The 23,151-nt window shown below is 43.3% G+C and overlaps 1 protein-coding gene across 6 annotated transcripts in view; it reads left to right on the top strand.

Annotated features, from left to right (window-relative positions):
• The first annotated feature begins 304 nt into the window (after positions 1-304).
• sppl3 (signal peptide peptidase 3) overlaps positions 305-23,151 on the top strand; it is a 33,721-nt gene continuing 10,874 nt past the window's right edge. The window contains exons 1-6 of one of the 6 annotated variants that reach the window (XM_071350442.1): positions 305-836; positions 18,680-18,757; positions 18,976-19,067; positions 19,314-19,433; positions 20,074-20,152; positions 20,440-20,555. In XM_071350442.1, the coding sequence (XP_071206543.1) occupies positions 811-836; positions 18,680-18,757; positions 18,976-19,067; positions 19,314-19,433; positions 20,074-20,152; positions 20,440-20,555 (511 nt within the window). In that variant the 5' untranslated portion in view covers positions 305-810. Of the gene's footprint in view, positions 837-18,679; positions 18,758-18,975; positions 19,086-19,313; positions 19,434-20,073; positions 20,153-20,439; positions 20,556-23,151 lie in introns of all 6 variants that reach the window. The other 5 variants (XM_071350443.1, XM_071350440.1, XM_071350441.1 and 2 more) reach the window with 5 other exon arrangements.

Below are 23,151 nucleotides of genomic sequence, written 5' to 3'. Positions count from 1 at the left end.
ACACAGTTGTGAGTGTCACTGAGTAGGCTGATACCCCATTTCATGGGTGCAACATCCATAGCTTAGGCTGGACAGTGCATATACGTCTAATACATCCACAGATAATTATTTCGTGTCAAATTAACAAATTATTGTATTTTGTTGAATTTATATAACAACATTCCGACCTTGTTCATTTGCATTCTCTAGTCCAAATATGGCATAATTCCACAATTTGAATCAATTTCAATGGGGAGCTTTTATTTTGAAGTCAAACCGCAAATTCCACTATTGTGGGTAATCGTTATTGTGGTTAGCTTCACACAGGTACTTGTGTAAACCTCTCTTGCAAGGGCGATATTGCGCGTGCCCGTGACTCTCTCGCCATAGAAAATAAAGCTATCTGCGCGGCTTCCATTACAGCCGAGGTTGCAGACTTAGGGAATATCTGAATATAGACGCTAGAAAACACCCCATAATATGGATTTACAGCGAGTATAGGATCCGTTGAGACTCAGGCCTGCTTGGGGGCAGTGAGACGGCAGGACACTCGCGAAACTGATGAAATATAGAGTTTTTTTTCTCGGCGTGCTTTGTCTTGGCCACCTAGCAAACCATCATTGTAATTCGATTGGAAGCTATTCGGCTGGTGTTTGCTAGCAGGTCTGGGGGCTGGTGTACATCGCCATGTTGTTATCAAATAGTGACTGTTAAAAAGACCAATCTTGAAGTAAAGGCGGCAATTGTGTCCACCAGGTTCTACCGATTTGCCACAGGGACACGAATATCTACAGTCGCGGAACCCACCACTGCACTGTTGTCGTCGGCGACATGGCGGAACAAGGCTACTCTTCTTGGTGAGTACGCATAGGCATTGCGCGAGCTGGCTAACCAGACTGAATTGATTGGTGTAGTTATGCCATTGTTACACTGCAATTCACATAGATACAGCAACATATTTCGTTCCTACATGAATCAGCCGCTATTTTCGCTTAGTTAGAATGAGATGGCCCTCTTCAAATTGTGTTAGTGAACTAAACGTTAGCTTGCTACGGTCCAAGTTACAGTAGGCTAGCGTGAACGGGGTTAACTAGCCAGCTAGCCGCAAGTTAGCTCTGACTCTCGTCTCCATGGTGGCATTACCATTGCTTTAGAACTACGAAAAGGGTTCAGTGGCATATTTAAGCTAGACGAATGCGCAAGGTTATTGTTAGCTAACGTTGGTTCGCCAACTCATACACACATCATTATTTAATTAGTTTAAGCCCCTCGACAACATTTGTTAAAATAAATAGCTTATTGCTACCTCTCGTAGCCAGTTGCACACAAAGGGAGCTTATCGTAACTAACGTTAGCCAGACAGTTTACGCTTGCTAGCCAGAAAAGCTCACCTTAATTCATGAAATGTCATTGTGATAACGTTATTTATACCACGCCCGGTGTTTTATCGCGTCAGATGAATAGATAGGGACGTTGTGCCATCCATTTTTATTTTGTTAGCGATTAAGTGCGCAGCTGACTTGCTAGCTATTCAACACAGCTAACTAATTTAGCTAGTTCACCAACTAATTTAGCTAGGTAATATTGATTGTCCTAAATAGTAGCTAGCTAGCTAAATAAGGCATTGTCTTTATAGATCTGGGTGTATCAATCACTAGTTACTGTAGCAATCACTAGTTACATGTGCCATAATGATAGCAAACTATTTTCTATTTTGTACATTGCCTACATTTTTTAAATGTATATTTGCGATAGATGCCATTCAGATCAGTATAGTAACTTTTGGGGCTGACTGATACAGTCCATGTCATGTCTCTCTTGTTCACAATTGGAGATCGGGTCATTTGTCTACACTTTTTTTAGGTGTTTTAATTGAAGTCTTGTGCTGCAGATCATGGAATTATTGAAGTCTAATTTTGTGACATCTAAAAATTACTAGTAGTATTTTCCTCTGTCTTAAGTATTGATGTGGAGGCAACCATTTAGGTTATGCCACTAAGACCAAGTGTATTTTTGAATAAGTATGCTGCTCCTGGTGACCAATGTTTGGAAAATAGTGACCCCCCCAGGTTTAGTAGAACTGAAATACTGTAACGCCAGAGCCATGATGTTATGTGGTTATAATAAGCAACACACATGGTCAGCCTAATAGTATTTTGACTGTTCTATCTTTTAAAATGTATGTTCTGTGTCTTGGTTACAAAAATGTATGTCATAATTACTTGTTACTTGTATTTCTTATTTGTATTTTTTTATTGCTATTTTTTAAAACTGCATTGTTGGCGAGGGGCTCGTAAGTAAGCATTTCACTGTAAAGTGAACAACACCTGTTGTAATGTGACTAATAAAATTATGTAATTTGAAGTTAAGATAACGTACCACTTAATTAAATCGCAACCCTTCTGAGTAGATTAAATACGAGTTGTTTTTAACCAGAGTTTGGCAATTTTTTAGCTGTACCTACCATCCTGAGACATGGTCTCACTCAGATTTCCCTCTAGTGAAGCGCATGAGGCCAGACTGAGAAACAATATTTTACCATGCCCATCTGTAACAAGACATGCCTCTCTTGTAAGACCTATAAGGAAGCATTGTTACACTAATTGTTACATTGCCTAATTGGTGGCAACTACCTAATGAAATGTAACAATTCTACCAAAATGCTGTAATTTATTACAACAGCCTCAGCATTGACAGTGTCATGAGGTGTTCTCTTGGTTTTCTGTCTATCACAACTTTTGGGGTAATATCCTACAAAAATTCTCTGTATACAGACATTTGAGAGATTCTGATTGTTTTGCTCATGTAGGGCTACCATGAATAACGATGTAATTTTGAACCAGCACTCATTTTTGTGGGTCAATCAGAATTGTCAATAGTCATTTGCTATAGCGACATGTTTTGAGATACTAATCCTCTGTCGCTTGGTGGCTGAGTCCTCAGTGGCCAAAGCATGCATGCCTTTGGCTTGGTGGTGTACGGTTTTGGAATTGTGTTATAGAAGCCTCGTTTCTCCCAAACAAGGAAGTCTTATGGCTCTTGGGCTTCTGTCCAGCCCTTAACATTCCAGGATTGTATTTGATTTTTAAATGTTCCATTTTTATTTAGCCCATCTCATCCATGTGAGCAGAATTCAGAGGGACAACTTGACCAGTTTACTTGCTGTATATCATTTTTTACTTAATACAATCCATTACTTTGACTTCAGTGGGGATTTTATATTTGTTTATAAATGTCCAAGCACTGTCTGGAGATGTATACCAGGCTCTTAAAACAATAATTATTTAATTTGATCTGAGTGAAATCCAAGACTGGCAACAGAGAAGGCCAGGCTAACCCTTTCTCATTTGAATGCAAGCCTACGGTGGCTGGTTCAGAAGGTGCCTGTTAACTTTTTAGGGATAGGGGGCAGCATTTTCACTTTGGATGAATAGCGTGCCCAAATTTAACTGCCTCCTACTCTGTCCCAGATGCTAATATATGCATATTATTATTACTATTGGATAGAAACACTCTGAAGTTTCTAAAACTGTTTGAATTGTGTCTGAGTATAACAGAACTCATATGGCAGGCAAACTTCCAAACAGGAAGTGGAAATTCTGAGGATGGTCGATATTCAACTCATCAACTGTTCAAATCCCAGTAAGATATGGATCTGTTTGCACTTCCTACGCCTTCCACTAGATGTCAACAGTCTGTAGAACGTTGAATGAAGCTTATACTGTGATGTGGGGCCGGATGAGAGGGGAATGAGTCAGTGGTCTGGCAGATTGCCAGTTTCTGGTCACACGCATTTCAAATGATATCGCCTTGCGTTCCATTACTTCTACAGACACGAAGGAATTCTCCGGTTGGAACGTTATTGGATATATATGATAACAACATCCTGAAGATTGATTCTCTACTTAGTTTGACCAGTTTATTCGACCTGTAATAACTTTTTGAAGTTTTCATCCGAGTTCGCCTGGACCTGCGCGAGCGTTTGGATATGTTTACGAAACGTGCTAGCAAAAGTAGCAACTTGGACATAAATACCGGACATTATCGAACAAAACAACAATTTATTGTGGAACTAGAATTCCTGGGAGTGCATTCTGATGAAGATCATCAAAGGTAAGGGAATATTTATGATGTAATTTCGTATTTCTGTTGACTCCAACATGGCGGAGAAATGTTGTTATATCTGAGCACCGTCTCAGATTATTGCATGGTGTGCTTTTTCCGTAACGTAACACAGCGGTTGCATTAAGAACAAGTGTGGCTTTAATTCTATGTAAAACATGTATCTTTCATCAATTTATGATGAGTATTTCCCGTTATTTGATGTGGCTCTGCAATTTCTCCGGATATTTTGGAGGCATTTCTGAACATGGCGCCAATGTAAACTGAGATTTTTGGATATAAATATGCACATTATCGAACAAAACTTACATGTATTGTGTAACATGATGTCCTATGAGTGTCATCTGATGAAGATCATCAAAGGTTAGTGATACATTTTATCTATTTCTGCTTTTTGTGACTCCTGTCTTTGGCTGGGAAAATGGCTGTGTTTTTTGGACTTGGCGGTGATCTAACATCATATGTTGTGTTTTCGCTGTAAAGCATTTTTGAAATCGGACACGATGGGTAGATTAACAAGATGTTTATCTTTCATTTGCTGTATTGGACTTGTTAATGTGTGAAAGTTACATATTTCCCAAAAATATTTTTGAATTTCCCGCGCTGTCTTTTCAGCGGAATGTTGTGGGGGGGTTCCGCTAGCGCACATATGTCAGAGTCAAGGCCCGCGGGCCACATCCGGCCCGCGAGAAGGTTTTTTACGGCCCCTGGGATGATCTTGATTTATTATTAGAACCGGCCCGCAGACCGCAGCAAGCCGGCAGCCCGCAGATCTTTTACACGCACCAATACTACATTTCCCACAATGCAACGGTGACGCACCGAGCAGTAGGCTGCTTCATTTCAATATTTATTGGCACAGCAGTCGTCAGCATCACAGTAAAATTAACTTTCAGATACCCATCAAAAATGGCAAAACGGAAGGTGGACACTGAGAACCGGGGGTTTCAAACAAGGTGGGAGTCGGAGTATATGTTCACGGAGGTAGCTGGAAAACCTGTGTGTCTTCTGTGTGGAGAAAGTGTGGCAGTACTGAAAGAGTATAATCTGAGACGACATTATGAAACGAAACACGCGGACAAAAACAAGAATATGGACATGGAACAAAGGCTACAAAAGGCAGAGGAATTAAAACGAGGCCTCAAATCTCGACAGGCTCTGTTCAAAAAAGCCAAATCACAAGGCCAGGCTGCTGTCAAGGCCAGTTTTATTTTGGCAGAAGAGATCGCTAAATCAGCCCGGCCATTTACGGAGGGGGATTTCATCAAAAACTGCATGATTAAAGTTTGTGACGAAGTTTGCCCAGAAAAAAGGCAACTCTTTTTAAATGTGAGTCTGAGCAGAAACACCATTGCCGAGAGAGTAGACCAGTTGTCCATCAATCTAAAAGAGCAGCTTGTGAAAAAGGGAAAAGATTTCATTGCATATTCCTTGGCTGTGGATGAGAGCACCGACATTTCTGACATTGCCCAGTTGTCAATTTTCATCCGCGGAGTGGACTCCAGCCTAAGCGTGACAGAGGAGTTTTTGGCTTTACGTCCTATGCATGGCACAACTACGGGGCATGATTTGTATGAAGAGGTGTCAAGATGTGTAAATGAGATGGAGCTGCCTTGGAAAAAACTCGTGGGTTTGACAACCGACGGAGCACCTGCGATGTGTGGACACAGGAGCGGACTGGTGGCGAAGATACGGGAAAAGATGCAAGAGGAAAACGCGACAGGTGAGCTGACAGCTTATCATTGTATCATACACCAGGAAGCGTTGTGCGGTAAAGCCTTGAAAATGGAGCATGTAATGAGCATCATCACGCGCACAGTTAACTTTATCAGAGCCAAAGGTTTGAATCACCGCCAGTTCAAGGCATTTCTGACGGAGTTAGAAACGGAGCATGGTGATTTGCCTTATCACACAGAGGTGCGATGGCTAAGCCAGGGAAAGGTGCTTCAAAGATGTTTCGAGCTTCGTGAGGAGATTTGTCTGTTCTTGGACAGCAAAGGGAAAGACACAACACAACTCCGAGACGAAATGTTTCTGTGTGAAATGGCTTTTCTGTGTGACATTACGAGTCATCTGAATGCAATGAACTTGCAGCTGCAGGGTCGGGATCATGTCATCTCTGATATGTACAGTACAGTGAAGGCATTTAAAACCAAACTGACTCTGTGGGAGACGCAGATGCGGAAAGAAAATTTGAGCCACTTTCCCAGCTGCCAGACCATGAAAGAGAAGCTCTCTACCAGTGCGTTCCCGAGCGCACAGTTGGCTGATAAAATAGGTATGCTTGCCGCTGACTTTCGACGCCGATTTGCTGACTTTGAAGCACAAAAAAGCAGGTTGGAACTGCTCGGTAACCCATTTGCTGTTGACGTGGAAAGCTCACCACCAAACCTCCAAATGGAGTTGATTGACCTCCAATGCAATGATGCACTGAGGGCAAAATATGCGGCAGTGGGTGCTGCGGAGTTCGCCCGTTTCCTCCCCGACACAATGCCCCAGCTGCGCATCCAGGCTGCTCAAACGTTGTCTATGTTTGGCAGCACATACCTGTGTGAACAACTGTTTTCTTTGATGAACCTGAACAAAACATCACACAGAAGTCGACTTACTGCTGAACACCTCCACTCAATTCTGAGGATTTCCTCAGCTCAGAGCCTTACCCCGAACATTGATGAACTTGTGGAAAAGATGGGACACCACCAAGTATCACCCTCAACCTCAAACAAGTGAACATTACTGTGCAATCACATATTTAGAGTTTTTACTCAGTTCAAGTTTAAAAGTTAAAGTTTAATATTTGTTTTCACTGCATGTTACTTCTCCTTAAACAAAGTGTTGTTTTTGATTAATAGATTTTTGCACTTTATTTTATTGTATTTCAATCCAATTATATTTTAAAAATATTTCAGTTGAGTGGATGATAGAAAATTGCTATTATTGTTTTTTTCTTTGAAGTAAATTTAGCCCACTTTTGCTAAAATAGAAAATATAGGCTACTGATGGTGCCTTGAATACCGGTTTCTTTCATTTAATGTTCATGTTATGGGGATTTTTATATAAAGGAAATTTGTCTTTTGTGTCTGTTGAAAATTAAAGATTACTGACAGAGCCATAAGAAAATATTGCTTTATTTATCTGATCATATTGGAATATATTTGTTAGGTTTTCAGTAGGTTCAATTAGGTTCACTAGACTATATGCGTCATTTAAAAATTTTTCAATGAACATTCGAACAGTCCGGCCCTCGGCTTGTAGCTAAATTTTTTATTTGGCCCTCCGTCCATTTGACTTTGACACCCCTGCGCTAGCGGAACGTGTGTCCTAGAAAGGTTAATGGTGTTTTACAGCTCTGTTAGGGATATAGACCAGCATGCTTTTTATGTTATGCAAATAGCATATATAATAAACAAAATTATAAAGGCAATATGCAACAAGATTTTACTGAGATACAGTTCCTATAAGGAAATCAGCCAATTGAAATAAATAAATCAGGCCCTAATCTATGGATTTCAAATGACTGAGAATACAGATATGCCTCGGTTGGTTACAAATATATTTTTTAAAGGTATTGCCATGTATCTGGTGTAACCACCATTTGCATCATGCAGCGTGACACATCTCCTTCCCATAGAGTTGATCAGGCTGTTGATTGTTATCCCACTCCTCTTCAATGGCTGTGTGAAGTTGCTGGATATTGGCAAGAACTGGAACATGCTGTCGTACACGTTGATTCAGAGCATCCCAAACATGCTCAATGGGTGGCATGTCTGGTGAGTATGCAGGCCATGGAAGAACTGGGACTTATTCAGCTTCCAGGAATTGTGTATGGCGCCTGCATTATCATGCTGAAACATGAGGTGATGGTGGGGGATGAATGGCACGACAAAGTGCCTCAGGATCTCGTCACGTGCATTCAAATTGCCATTGATAAAATGCAATTGTGTTTGTTGTCCGTAGCTTATGCCTGCCCATAACATAACCCCACCGCAACCATGGGGCATATTGACATCAGCAGACCTCTCGTCCACACGCCGCCATGCACGTGGTGTGTGGTTGAGACCGGTTGGAGGTACCGACAAATTCTCTAAAACAGGACGTTGGAGGCGGCTTATGGTGGGGAAATGAATATTCAATTCTCTGGCAAAAGTTCTGGTGGACATTCCTGCAGTCAGCATGCAAGTTGCGTGCTCCCTCAACTTGAGACATCTGTGGCATTGTGCTGAGACACAACTGCACATTTTAGTGGCCTTTTATTGTCCCCAGCACAAGGCGCACCTGTGTAATGATCTAGCTGTTTAATCAGCTTCTTGATATGCCAGACCTGTCAGGTGGCTGGATTATCTTGGCATAGGACAAATGGTCATTTACAGGGATGGAGCATTTTGGGGATCTTTTATTTCAGCTCATAAAACATGGGATCAACACTTTACACGTTGCGTTTTATATTTTTGTTTTGGGTAGAGTGCGAGTGCTGTGGTGTGTGCGGAAGGCGTGCGTCACTGTTGTGAGCCTTATGAATGAAATGGACAGGAGATTACCACTTTTTCTCAAACTAATTACAAGTGTGGCATATCGGGCCTGGTGATTCCTGTTTTGCAGAGCGCATGTATAGAGTAGAGCCCGACCGATATGGGATTTTTGAATCCAAATATGATTTTATTGGAAATATGAACAGATGGGCGATATCTGCCGATATTTTTTTTCAATTATTGTAAAAAAACTGGAATTAACTTTTTTGTGCTTAAAACAGCCCCGCGAAGATACTCAAAGATGATTTCTTAAATTTCAGGAAAGAACATTCATGTAAGCACCACAATTTTTTATGGAGAAACTGTTACTCTCGTAAAAAGGAGGATTAACTGCACTGATTCCAGCAAAGAAATTGTCTAGGCTCTGAAGAATGAGCTGCCTCATGCTAACCAGCTGCAAAACAACAACACAGTACACATTTTCAATGTATTGGTATTTAGTTGTGTATTTATTTTTTATTTTTTTGTAGGGCAGTAGCCACTGAATTCTGGCGGCAGGTAGCCTTGCGGTTAAGAGCGTTGGGCCAGTAACCGGAAGGTCGCTGGTTTGAATCCCAGAGCCATCTAGGTGATAAATGTGCCCTAGAGCAAGGCACTTAACCCTAATTGCTCTGTGTAAGTGTGTCTGTTAAATGACTGTAAAATGAAAGGGAAAAACATTCTCAAAATTCAAAGTACTCTCGCACAGCGAGTTAGCTGGCTGGCTAGCTAGCTAAAACTTGTCGTGGAAAAATGTGACTTTGGACCTGTCCTTATCAAGTGGAACCATGCATCAAAATGTAGCTACAAAGTGCTACTTTGTGACTTGCTAAGCTTTTTAGTGTATCAGAAAACATTTGAATGACAGCGCTTGAGGAATACCCTTCACAAAGAGCAAATATAGCACACCAGATTTCGCTGGCTTCACTAAAGGGCTGTAACATTAACGTTACCACAGATTTGAATGTTCTTTGTTTGTCACGACACCCAACACCCTAAAATGACACTTTGTGTAACAGTATATGGCCAGTGAGCATTTTTGGTTTGGTTTCTATCTACTTTGCGGTCACCGTAGAAGAAGTAACAGTTCGTCAGTAACTCTGTGGTAGTTCACTCTTATGAGACTGGTGTAGTTGCGTTGGCCAGGTTATACCTCTGTGGTCCAGTCTTACTGTAGTGCAAGGCAAGATGGGGCTTATAGCCATGTAAAGAGTGCCCCCCCCCCCCCCCCCAGGAGAAATAGTGAAATGCACAGTCATTCAATTAACTGCCTTTATTGCTGAGTGTTTTCTCTGCGTCTTAGTCGTGGCCAAAAGTTGAGAATGACACATTAATTTCCACGAGGTTTGCTTCTTCAGTGTCTTTAGATATTTTTGTCAGATGTTACTATGGAATACTGAAGTATAATTACAAGCATTTCATAAGTGTCAAAGGCTTTTATTGACAATTACATGAAGTTGATGCAAAGAGTCAATTTGCAGTGTTGACCCTTCTTTTTCAAGACCTCTGCAATCCGCCACGGCATGCTGTCAATTAACTTCTGGGCCACATCCTGACTGATGGTAAGCCATGATTGCATAATCAATGCTTGGAGTTTGTCAGAATTTGTGGGGTTTAGTTTGTCCACCCGCCTCTTGAGGATTGACCACAAGTTCTCAATGGGATTAAGGTCTGGGGAGTTTCCTGGCCATGGACCCAAAATATCGATGTTTTGTTCCCCGAGCCACTTAGTTATGACTTTTGCATTATGGCAAGGTGCTCCATCATGCTGGAAAAGGCATTGTTTGTCACCGAACTGTTCCTGGATGGTTGGGAGAAGTTGCTCTCGGAGGATGTGTTGGTACCATTCTTTATTCATGGCTGTGTTCTTAGGCAAAATTGTGAGTGAGCCCACTCCCTTGGCTAAGAAGCAACCCCACACATGAATGGTCTCAGGATGCTTTACTGTTGGCTTGACACAGAACTGATGGTAGCGCTCACCCTGTCTTCTCCGAACAAACTTTTGTCCGGATGCTTCAAACAATCGGGAAGGGGATTCTTCAGAGAAAATGACTTTACCCCAGTCATCAGCAGTCCAATCCCTGTACCTTTTGCAGAATATCAGTCTGCCCCTGATGTTTTTTCCTGGAGAGAAGTGGCTTCTTTGCTGCCCTTCTTGACACCAGGCCATCCTCAAAGTCTTCGCCTCACTGTATGTGCAGATGCACTCACACCTACCTGCTGCCATTCCTGCGCAAGCTCTGTACTGCTGGTGCCCCGATCCCGCAGCTGAATCAACTTTAGGAGACGGTCCTGGCGCTTGCTGGACTTTCTTGGGCGCCCTGAAGCCTTTTTCTCAACAATTGAACCGCTCTCCTTGAAATTCTTGATGATCTGATTAATGGTTGATTTAGGTGCAGTCTTACTGGCAGCAATTTCCTTGCCTGTGAAGCCCTTTTTTGTGCAAAGCAATGATGACGGCATGTGTTTCCTTGCAGGTAACCATCGTTGACAGAGGAAGAACAATGATTCCAAGCACCACCCTCCTTTTGAAGCTTCCAGTCTGTTATTCGAACTCAATCAGCATGACAGAGTGATCTCCAGCCTTGTCCTCGTCAACACTCACACCTGTATTAACGAGAGAATCACTGACATGACGTCAGCTGGTCCTTTTGTGGCAGGGCTGAAATGCAGTGGAAATGTTTTTGGGAGATTCATTTGCATGGCAAAGAGGGACTTTGCAATTCATCTGATCACTCTTCATAACATTCTGGAGTATATGCAAATTGCCATCATACAAACTGAGGCAGCAGACTTTGTGAAGAATAAATATTTGTGTCATTCTCAACTTTTGGCCACGACTGTATATCGGTCATTTTCAGTGGATTAAAAGCTGATACGCAAATATAAAAGCAACATGTAAAGTGTTGGTGCCAAAATCAAAGCTTATTTCTCTCATTTTGTGCACAGCGTTGTTTACATCTGCATTTAGTGAGCATTTCTCCTTTGCCAAGATGATCCATCCACCTGACAGGTGTGGCATAGCAAGAAGCTAATTAAACAGCATGATCATTACACAGGTTCACCTTGTGCTGTGGATAATCAAAGGGCACTCTAAAATGTGCAGTTTTGGCACACAACACAATGCCACAGACGTGTCAAGTTGAGGGAGTGTGCAATTGGCATGCTGATTGTAGGAATGTCCACCAGAGCTGTTGCAAGATAATTTAATGTTCATTTCTCTACCATTAGCGGCCTCCAACGTTGTTTTAGAGAATTTGGCCATACGTCCAACTGGCCTCACAACCGCAGACCATGTGTAAACACGCCAGCCCAGGAACTCCACATCCAGCTTCCTCCCCTGCAGGATCATCGGGGGAAGGGGTGCTGAGGAGTATTTCCGTCTCTAATAAAGCACTTTTGTTGGGTTAAACTCATTGTTTGGCTTGGCTAGGCCTATACCCTCCCAGGCCCACCCATGTCATGTGAAATCAACAGATTAGGGCCTAAATAATTAATTTAAATTGACTGATTTCCTTATATGAACTGTAACTCAGTAAAATCATTGCAATTATTGCGTTTTATATTTTTTTGAAGTGTATATCGGTGAACGGCTAATATTGACTGACAATGTCAGTCAACCAATAAATCGGTCGGGCTCTAGAATAGAGTAGACTAGTCGTAACTACAATGCTTTTTATATGAACGTAGGGCCTGGCTTTCTACCAGGAAAGGATGACTGGTGCCAAAGGATCAGCCCAATTCCAGTAGTAAAGACTAACAGGATTCTCTAAAATGACTGACTTTAAGCCTATAGGACTATACAGTGAATGCCTTATGAAAGTATTCACGCTCATGTATGTTTTATATTTTTTGATGTACATTTGATGTACATCAAACATTTGATGTACATTTAATATACATAATTGAATACTTGCACAGCCAATTGTCTTGCCATATCTCCTGGATGTTAAGTAGGCTAGCTGTATCTAAAGACATAAGACCTCTGCAGTAGGATTAGACTATCAATATTGTAATGCAAGCGGCACTTTTTCGCTATTGCCTTTCATTGATTGCACGGTGCTGGATGAGCGTTGTGGCATTAGGCTACTTCCGCAAAACACAATGTTAGCAGCCTCCACGAAGTCTTGCTTAGACCAACGCCAAGTAGATGTTTGAATACTTATGCAGTCAAGACGTCTTAATTTCTATCCATATGTATTTCACTTTGAAAGTGGTGAGTAGTAGTGCTCTCCCCGACCCCAAAAAATCTTAGTAGCCCGAGTGTCGTCGGTTCTTTCGTACCAATCGATTGGTCGAAATTTTAAAACATCTATTTTTCCCATATACAGTTGAAATCGGAAGTTTACATACACTTAGGTTGGAGTCATTAACTTGTTTTTCAACATCTCCACACATTTCTTGTTAACAAACTATAGTTTTGGCAAGTCGGTTAGGACATCTACTTTGTGCATGACACAAGTAATTTTCCCAACAATTATTTACAGACAGATTATTTCACTTATAATTCACTATATCACAATTCCAGTGGGTCAGAAGTTTACATACACTGAGTTGACTGCCTTTAAACAGCTTGGAAAATTCCCAAAAATGATGTCATGGCTTTAGAAGCTTCTGATTGACTCGAATTATGTCAATTAGCCTATTGGAGGTGTACCTGTGGATGTATTTCAAGGCCTACCTTCAAACTCAGTGCCTCTTTGCTTGAAAACAAATGTAGACCACAAGTCTGGTTCATCCTTGGGAGCAATTTCCAAAAGCCTGAAGGTACCACGTTCATCTGTACAAACAATAGTACGCAAGTATGAACACCATGGGACCACGCAGCCGTCATACCGCTCAGGAAGGAGACGTGTTCTGTCTCCCAGAGATTAACGTACTTTGGTGTGAAAAGTGCAAATCAATCCCAGAACAACAGCGAAGGACCTTGTGAAGATGTTGGAGGAAACGGGTACAAAAGTATCTATATTCACAGTAAAACGAGTCCTAGATCGACATAACCTGAAATTCCGCTCAGCAAGAAAGAAGCCACTGCTCCAAAACCGCCATTAAAAAAGCCAGACTACAGTTTGCAACTGCACATGGGGACAAAGATCGTACTTTTTGGAGAAATGTCCTCTGGTCTGATGAAACAAACATAGAACTGTTTGGCCATAATGACCATTGTTATTTTTGGAGGAAAAAGGGGAGGCTTGCAAGCCGAAGAACACCATCCCAACCGAGAAGCACGGGGGTGGCAGCAGCATGTGGAGGTGCTTTGCTGCAGGAGGGACTGGTGCACTTCACAAAATAGATGGCATCATGAGGTAGGAAAATGTGGATATATTGAAGCAACATCTCACGACATCAGTCGGGAAGTTGAAGCTTGGTCGCAAATGGGTCTTCCAAATGGACAATGACCCCAAGCATACTTCCAAAGTTGTGGCAAAATGGCTTAAGGACAACAAAGTCCAAGGTATTGGAGTGGCCATCACAAAGCCCTGACCTCAATCCTATAGATAATTTGTGGGCAGAACTGAAAAAGCGTGTGCGAGCAAGGAGGCCAACAAACCTGACTCGGTTACACCAGCTCTGCCAGGAGGAATGGGCCAAAATTCACCCAACTTATTGTGGGAAGCTTGTGGAAGGCTACCCAAAACGTTTGACCCAAGTTAAACAATTTAAAGGCAATGCTACCAAATACTAATTGAGTGTATGTAAACTTGTGACCCACTGAGAATGTGATGAAAGAAATTAAAGCTGAAATGAATCATTCTCTCCTATTATTCTGACATTTCACATTAAAATAAAGTGGTGATCCTAACTGATCTAAGACCAGGGAATTTTTACTAGGATTAAATGTCAGGAATTGTGAAACTGAGTCTAAATGTATTTGGCTATGGTGTATGTAAACTTCCGACTTCAACTGTATATGCAGAAGTTTGGGCACTTACTCATTCAAGGGTTTTTCTTTATTGTTACTATTTTATACATTGTAGAATAACAGAGAAGACAAACTATGAAATTGTGTTAACCAAAAAGTGTAAAACAAATATTTGAGATTCTTCAAAGTAGTCACCCTTTTGCCTTGATAGCTTTGCACACTCTTGACATTCTCTCAACCAGCTTCATGAGGTAGTCACCTGGAATGCATTTCAATTAACAAGTGTTCCTTGTTGAAAGTTAATTTGTTGAATTTCTTTCCTTAATGCGTTTGAGCCAATCAGTTGTGACAAGGTTGGGGTGGTATACAGAAGATTGCCCTATTTGGTTAGACCAGGTCCATATTATGGCAAGAACAGCTCTATTGTAAAAATAGGGGAAACCCCTTTCATGAGTAGGTGTGTCCATACTTTGACTGGTACTGTATATATTTTCCTCACATCAACACCATCATCCCGGAAACCCTAGACCCACTCCAAATCGCCCCAACAGATCCACAGATGCTGCAATCTCAATCGGACTCCACACTGCCCTTTCCCACCTGGACTAAAGGAACACATACGTGAGAATGCTGTTCATTGACTACAGCTCAGCGTTCAACACCATGGTGCCCTCAAGCTCATCACTAAGCTAAGGACTCTGGTACTAAACACCTCTGTCTACAACTGGATCCTGGACTTCCTGACGGGCCACCCCCAGGTGGTAAGGGTAGGCAACAACACATGCCACGCTGATCCTCAACACTGGGGCCCCTCAGGGGTGCATGCTTAGTCCCCTCCTGTACTTCCTGTTCACCCACAACTGCGTGGCCAAGCACAACTCCAACACCATCAAGTTTGCTGACGACACAACAGTGGTAGGCCTGATCAACGATGAGACAGCCTATAGGGAGGAGGTCAGAGACCTGGCTGTGTGGTACCAGGACAACAACCTCTCCCGCAATGTGAGAAAGACAAAGGAGATGATCGTGGACTACAGGAAAAGGAGGGCCGAACAGGCCCCAATTAACATCGACGGGCTGTAGTGGAGCAGGTTGAGAGCTTCAAGTTCCTTGGTGTCCACATCACCAACAAACTATCGTGGTCCAAATGCATCAAGACAGTCCATTTAAGAGGGCACGACAACACCTTTCCCCCTCAGGAGACTGAGAAGATTAGGCATGGGTCCCCATAGTAACTCCTATTGCCAATATGTAAAAATAGCCTACATAAAGCTAATAAATAAAAACCTTGTAGTCTGCAGGTAGACAATATCCAGATGTTTTTTTTTTCTTTTTCTTTTTACATTTTAAATAAAATAATAAAATCCAAGAAATCAAATTTGCTAAGCATGGACTGTCTTTAAGGAACTTGAAACGTATCAACTTGGTCCCACCTGAAGCTCTAGTGCTAGCTAACATTACAACATTGTTTAAAATATTCTGGGCCCTCAGGAGCTCACTAGCACGGGAAACTAACAGACACCGCTGTAGGCTATTGGCACAAGGAATCAGGTAGGTCTATTCTCACAAGTGTAGGATTGGTTGTGCCCTCTGCAAATGTCATGTCCACTCCTACAATGAGAACGGTAAGACTGTAATAATAATATTTTGAATGCAGTAACATAATTACCGTAACCAAACAAACATTGTAGATTACAGATTCTAGAAATTAACTGTAAATGTAGGCCTACTACTGGTGTGCAATCCACGTGGCCTCCAATGGATTCGTCCACTCAGACAGGAGCTGAATCAGACAGGTGTCTCGTGTGCCATAAAACATTTTTATTTTTTTTTAAGTATAGATTTGACTGCTTGACTAAAAATCTTGGTCGACCAACTGCCTATCGACCAAACAATTGTCCAGTCAACTAAATGGGGTCATCTCTAGTGCGTGGCGATGTAGATCCCCTCTGCATCTGAATATTTTATGAAAGAAGTGGATTTTGCATCTCCTGGTTTGAAAAGGAGATGTCAGTCAGTCCCACTGACAGGCTAAGGAACAATTCTCTCCAGCGTGTTTGAGAGAATGTTTGTTTGTCAACAGGGCAATCCATTAGCTTTTAGTTTGCCCTATGATTTGCTATGGTAGTGATTGACGTGTTACCTTGCGAGTTCACGCTTCACAGCTCATAAATACGTATGATTTATGCCGTTTCATCGTGTTTCCTAACATTTATCCAGGGGTGTAATTTAAAGGGTTGGAGTGCAGTCATTCGGCAGGCGATGGGATGCATAGTTATGAAGAACGCATACTGTTATTTCTTTTGGGGGTGTGTTTTCAACTCCAGAATACATTTCTCACTCGGGGCTGGCTACAGAGGGACATGAGACGGGTCAGGGGTCAAACCTGCACCTCTCCGATGATGGCAGGGTTGCACAGTGCAACCATTATGCTCTTATTTACTCCCCCAGAGATGAACCTGTCAGTGCTCTACGCTGAGTTTCTTTTTACAAGGAGCGTGTGTGCGCCTAGGTTGAAAAATGTAGGCGCACAAATACAGTTAAGGAGCACAACGAAAAATATTTGAGATATTAAAGATGGAATTCTTTAATTGTTCTTGGTGCCTTGATGTTCCTAAATACAAATTCCAAGTTGCACAGCAAAACATTTAGGCACAAAAGCAAGTAAAATGGTTGTACTGTAGAGCCCTGCCGGTGTGTCATTTTCTTTTTATCTCAGGAAGTGGAACACATGTCTTCCGCTGACTCTCTTCCCCTCTGGGACACCTATTAGTTGATCCACAACTTTACCAGTGATAATTAGCCTGCCATGGGCATACACCACTGAGGTCATGCCTCCGGTCCCATCCACACCTTTAATGTAAACAAACAGATTTGATTACAGCTGGTAACACATGTAGGGTAAGGTTTACTGTGCCAGATACCTGACCAGTCATGATTTCTCCCTCTAAGCCTTCCATCAGCATGGCCCAGTACCAAAAGCTGAGATGAATGTAGGCAGTCTATATCCCATTTGAACAGCTACCTGTTTGTGTTTTCTCTGTTTATATATGTGCTCCTCGGATTTGTAACCCTGTGTATTTTTGATCATTTTTAGCTTGTGTATGTGCTTTTTAGGCACGCTCAAGCTGCTACTACCGAGGAGTATGTCTAGGAAACCAGAAGTTGTCAGCCGGCCATGTCTGGCAGATAAGGTTAAAGCTGCAGATTAGTGGGTTTAGAATGTTAAATCCATAAAAGTGTCTCTGTGCTGCAGCTCTCGTGCCACAGATGGTCCACCATCCTTCCTGTTAGTCAGCTGTCGTAATTGTCTGGAACACTGACATGTTTCCTGTGCTATTTCTACAGCCTAACCAATTGAATAGCCAGTGTCCCTATTAAGATTCAATGGAGCGCACACTACTGGTCTGTTGTGAAACAGTATCAAATTGCAATACATATTGGCATCTACATATTATAGTACTATCGTGAGGTCCCTGTTAATTCCCACCCCATCTGTACGTTTACTTTTGTTTGTTGCACAAAGAATTGCATAAATAAATGTGGCTAGAACAAGATGAACATACACATACATTAGATTAATGCCAGTAAGGGTTAAGGCTACGCTTTCTCTTCTTTGATTGTGTATTTTCAAACTCTTTCATTCAGTCCCAGTCCTCCAAACCAAAAACAAACAGCCGTTAGAAACACAGAGTATAAATAGCAACTAGTATGTCGCGCTCCTTTTGGGGCCCTTTCTCCTTGCTGAAGGAAAGAAAATCTATTGATTTGGTGTCAAAATAAATCCCATAAGGTTTGACTAAAGGGATTATGAATACCACGATTCCAAATGAGAATATACTCTTCAATAATATGTCATTGTAGTCTTATGACACAACTGACCAATGTCAAGCTTTGTTGACATATGCAACACTGAAGGTATAGTATGGGTTACTCTATTATGTACTGGGTGGGTTGAGCCCTGAATGCTGTGGTATATCAGACCTTAAGACATTTTTCTTTTTACTGCTATAAGTTGGTAACCCATTTTATAATAGCAATAAGGCACCTCGTATGTTTGTGGTATGTTGCCAATATACCAATGCTAAGGGCTGTATCCAAGCACTCCTCGTTGCGAAGTGCATAAGAACAGCCCTTCGGGCCAGACTTAAGCCTAGTCTGTGGAGGAAATGGAATCTAAAATCTTTCTCTCTCTCTCTGTCTATAGGGCATACTCCCTGGTCGACTCCAGCCAGGTGTCCACCTTCCTTATCTCCATCCTTCTCATAGTCTATGGCAGCTTCAGGTCAGTCTACCCTGTCCAACCCTCTTCCATCACAGATAGGCCAACACTGGTCACTGTGGGTCTCATCTTTATCATGTTACTTCCATTACATTGAGCGCCTATGAGCTATCCAGTCATTGTAAAACAAGTCTTTGACAGAATAGCAATGTGTGAGCAGCTTGATTTTATTTCAGATAGTCAACCTCTATCCACCTTTCCCTCCATCTCTCCCCGTGCAGATCATTAAACATGGACTGTGAGAACCAGGAAAAAGATAAGGATGGGAACCCTGTCCCGAATGGGTCCTTCAACAATGGCAACACAAACAACAGTGAGTCTCACATATTTGGTGAGACATAAGACATACAGAGCGTGTGTTTTTTAAAATTTTATATATAAGTTGGAAGTCGTCATACCGTGGATTCCGTATATTTTGTAGTTGGTTGGTTTGCTGTTACACAGGCTGTAGACGCAGCACATGCAGAAATGTGTGTGCCTGTCTCTGCCTGTGTGATTTGTCTTTCTCAATCCCTGTGTGTTTGAGCATTCTCACTTGTGCATGTATTGTGTGTTGTAGGTATTCAGACCATAGACTCCACACAGGCTCTGTTCCTGCCCATAGGAGCCTCCGTGTCTCTGCTCGTCATGTTCTTCTTCTTCGACTCTGTCCAGGTGGTCTTCACCATTTGCACCGCAGGTACCTGACCGTCACCCGCCACACACACGCGCCTTAATGTCACAAAGCAGTTTCTTGCCCATCTTTTGTCTAAAGGCAAGCTGACGTATTTATTTCCTTAGAGCATGGTGTTATATTGATGGTGTCTTATGGTGCATTGATTTAACAGAAACATTTTCTCTGCATAATTCTTATTAGGCTTGGGCAATACCCCGGCATACGGTATAAATGGTATATTTCGAAATACCGACGGTATGGTTTTCAATATTGTTTTCGGGGGGGTGCGTGCTATGCCACTGCTTAAGTTAAGTCTAAGATGTGTCAAATTAAAGCCAGCTCGGGGCTCCAGCTATGCATTTGGTTTGCTAACTTGCTAGCTAAATGGCTAGATGTCAAGATCAAGCTTCTTGGTTACAGCAGAGACAATAAAATGTTTTTATTTAATAGTGCCCCTAGTGTCCACATTCAGTAATACTGTATACCCCTTTAGGGTACAGAGACTGTATGACAATCTGGATACCTACCGCTCAACTAATTCTTATGATGACAATGATTGCCTCTGCTAAACTGACTGAAACCAATGGAACGGAACAACAAACTGTCTTGCTGCTATTTCTTTCTCGTTCTCTTATCGATCTTCCTCTATGTTGTTCCTCTTCAGTTCTTGCGACAATTGCTTTTGCGTTCCTCCTGTTGCCAATGTGCCAGTACTTGACCAGACCCTGCTCACCACAAAACAAGTAAGGAAGCTGAGAGGCTGCCATGGCCTACAACCAATAATAAAGTCTTTAATTCCCCTTTTTATGTTTGACAATGTGAAGCATCTGGCCTTAGATTTTTCAGCTTAATCGGAATTCTTCAACCTGAACCCCTGTGGGTGTGTTGAGCACATTTTGACTCAAATTGGCTGTATCTACACTTTTGACCCCGTACATATCGACTTGCGTTTAGAAGTGATGTATTTTCCAGTGAAGTGATTTTGTTTTGTCCAGTGTGTATAAACCATTTCTCTCTCTCTGCCCCCCTGTAGGATCTCGTTTGGTTGCTGTGGGCGCTTCACTCTGGCCGAGCTCCTCTCCTTCTCCCTCTCTGTCATGCTGGTGCTGATCTGGGTGCTCACTGGACACTGGCTGCTCATGGACGGTATGTCAGTGTGTCATGACTGCCTTGTGTTCGTGTGTGTGGTGGGGGGCGTTGTCTTGCCATTGTAAGGTTTGCCTTTAGTTTCTCTCTAATCTCATGTCTCTCTGAGCTCCATTACAAGTTTTTGAGCTGTGTGTTCGTCTGGTATTCCTGTCTCTCTCAGCGCTGTCTCTTCTCCTCTTTCTCTCAGCGCTGTCTCTTCTCCTCTTTCTCTCAGCGCTGTCTCTTCTCCTCTTTCTCTCAGCGCTGTCGCTCTCCTCTTTCTCTCAGCGCTGTCTCTTCTCCTCTTTCTCTCAGCGCTGTCTCTTCTCCTCTTTCTCTCAGCGCTGTCTCTTCTCCTCTTTCTCTCCGCGCTGTCTCTTCTCCTCTTTCTCTCAGCGCTGTCGCTCTCCTCTTTCTCTCAGCGCTGTCTCTTCTCCTCTTTCTCTCAGCGCTGTCGCTCTCCTCTTTCTCTCAGCGCTGTCGCTCTCCTCTTTCTCTCAGCGCTGTCTCTTCTCCTCTTTCTCTCAGCGCTGTCTCTTCTCCTCTTTCTCTCAGCGCTGTCTCTTCTCCTCTTTCTCTCAGCGCTGTCTCTTCTCCTCTTTCTCTCAGCGCTGTCTCTTCTCCTCTTTCTCTCAGCGCTGTCTCTTCTCCTCTTTCTCTCAGCGCTGTCTCTTCTCCTCTTTCTCTCAGCGCTGTCGCTCTCCTCTTTCTCTCAGCGCTGTCTCTTCTCCTCTTTCTCTCAGCGCTGTCGTTCTCCTCTTTCTCTCAGCGCTGTCGCTCTCCTCTTTCTCTCAGCGCTGTCTCTTCTCCTCTTTCTCTCAGCGCTGTCTCTTCTCCTCTTTCTCTCAGCGCTGTCGCTCCTCTTTCTCTCAGCGCTGTCTCTTCTCCTCTTTCTCTCAGCGCTGTCGCTCTCCTCTTTCTCTCAGCGCTGTCTCTTCTCCTCTTTCTCTCAGCGCTGTCGCTCTCCTCTTTCTCTCAGCGCTGTCGCTCTCCTCTTTCTCTCAGCGCTGTCTCTTCTCCTCTTTCTCTCAGCGCTGTCGCTCTCCTCTTTCTCTCAGCGCTGTCTCTTCTCCTCTTTCTCTCAGCGCTGTCGCTCTCCTCTTTCTCTCAGCGCTGTCTCTTCTCCTCTTTCTCTCAGCGCTGTCGCTCTCCTCTTTCTCTCAGCGCTGTCTCTTCTCCTCTTTCTCTCAGCGCTGTCTCTTCTCCTCTTTCTCTCAGCGCTGTCGCTCTCCTCTTTCTCTCAGCGCTGTCGCTCTCCTCTTTCTCTCAGCGCTGTCGCTCTCCTCTTTCTCTCAGCGCTGTCTCTTCTCCTCTTTCTCTCAGCGCTGTCGCTCTCCTCTTTCTCTCAGCGCTGTCTCTTCTCCTCTTTCTCTCAGCGCTGTCTCTTCTCCTCTTTCTCTCAGCGCTGTCTCTTCTCCTCTTTCTCTCCGCGCTGTCTCTTCTCCTCTTTCTCTCAGCGCTGTCGCTCTCCTCTTTCTCTCAGCGCTGTCTCTTCTCCTCTTTCTCTCAGCGCTGTCTCTTCTCCTCTTTCTCTCAGCGCTGTCGCTCTCCTCTTTCTCTCAGCGCTGTCTCTTCTCCTCTTTCTCTCAGCGCTGTCTCTTCTCCTCTTTCTCTCAGCGCTGTCTCTTCTCCTCTTTCTCTCAGCGCTGTCTCTTCTCCTCTTTCTCTCAGCGCTGTCTCTTCTCCTCTTTCTCTCAGCGCTGTCTCTTCTCCTCTTTCTCTCAGCGCTGTCGCTCTCCTCTTTCTCTCAGCGCTGTCTCTTCTCCTCTTTCTCTCAGCGCTGTCTCTTCTCCTCTTTCTCTCAGCGCTGTCTCTTCTCCTCTTTCTCTCAGCGCTGTCTCTTCTCCTCTTTCTCTCAGCGCTGTCGCTCTCCTCTTTCTCTCAGCGCTGTCTCTTCTCCTCTTTCTCTCAGCGCTGTCTCTTCTCCTCTTTCTCTCAGCGCTGTCTCTTCTCCTCTTTCTCTCAGCGCTGTCGCTCTCCTCTTTCTCTCAGCGCTGTCTCTTCTCCTCTTTCTCTCAGCGCTGTCGCTCTCCTCTTTCTCTCAGCGCTGTCTCTTCTCCTCTTTCTCTCCGCGCTGTCTCTTCTCCTCTTTCTCTCAGCGCTGTCTCTTCTCCTCTTTCTCTCAGCGCTGTCTCTTCTCCTCTTTCTCTCAGCGCTGTCTCTTCTCCTCTTTCTCTCAGCGCTGTCTCTTCTCCTCTTTCTCTCAGCGCTGTCTCTTCTCCTCTTTCTCTCAGCGCTGTCGCTCTCCTCTTTCTCTCAGCGCTGTCTCTTCTCCTCTTTCTCTCCGCGCTGTCTCTTCTCCTCTTTCTCTCAGCGCTGTCTCTTCTCCTCTTTCTCTCAGCGCTGTCTCTTCTCCTCTTTCTCTCAGCGCTGTCTCTTCTCCTCTTTCTCTCAGCGCTGTCTCTTCTCCTCTTTCTCTCAGCGCTGTCTCTTCTCCTCTTTCTCTCAGCGCTGTCTTCTCCTCTTTCTCTCAGCGCTGTCTTCTCCTCTTTCTCTCAGCGCTGTCTCTTCTCCTCTTTCTCTCAGCGCTGTCGCTCTCCTCTTTCTCTCAGCGCTGTCTCTTCTCCTCTTTCTCTCCGCGCTGTCTCTTCTCCTCTTTCTCTCAGCGCTGTCT

This window comes from Salvelinus alpinus, chromosome 18 (genome assembly GCF_045679555.1).
Source record: "Salvelinus alpinus chromosome 18, SLU_Salpinus.1, whole genome shotgun sequence".
In the NCBI taxonomy this organism is placed as follows: Eukaryota; Metazoa; Chordata; class Actinopteri; order Salmoniformes; family Salmonidae; genus Salvelinus; species Salvelinus alpinus.
Note: the sequence above shows the minus strand (reverse complement) of the source record. Positions and strands in the feature narration are given on the sequence as shown.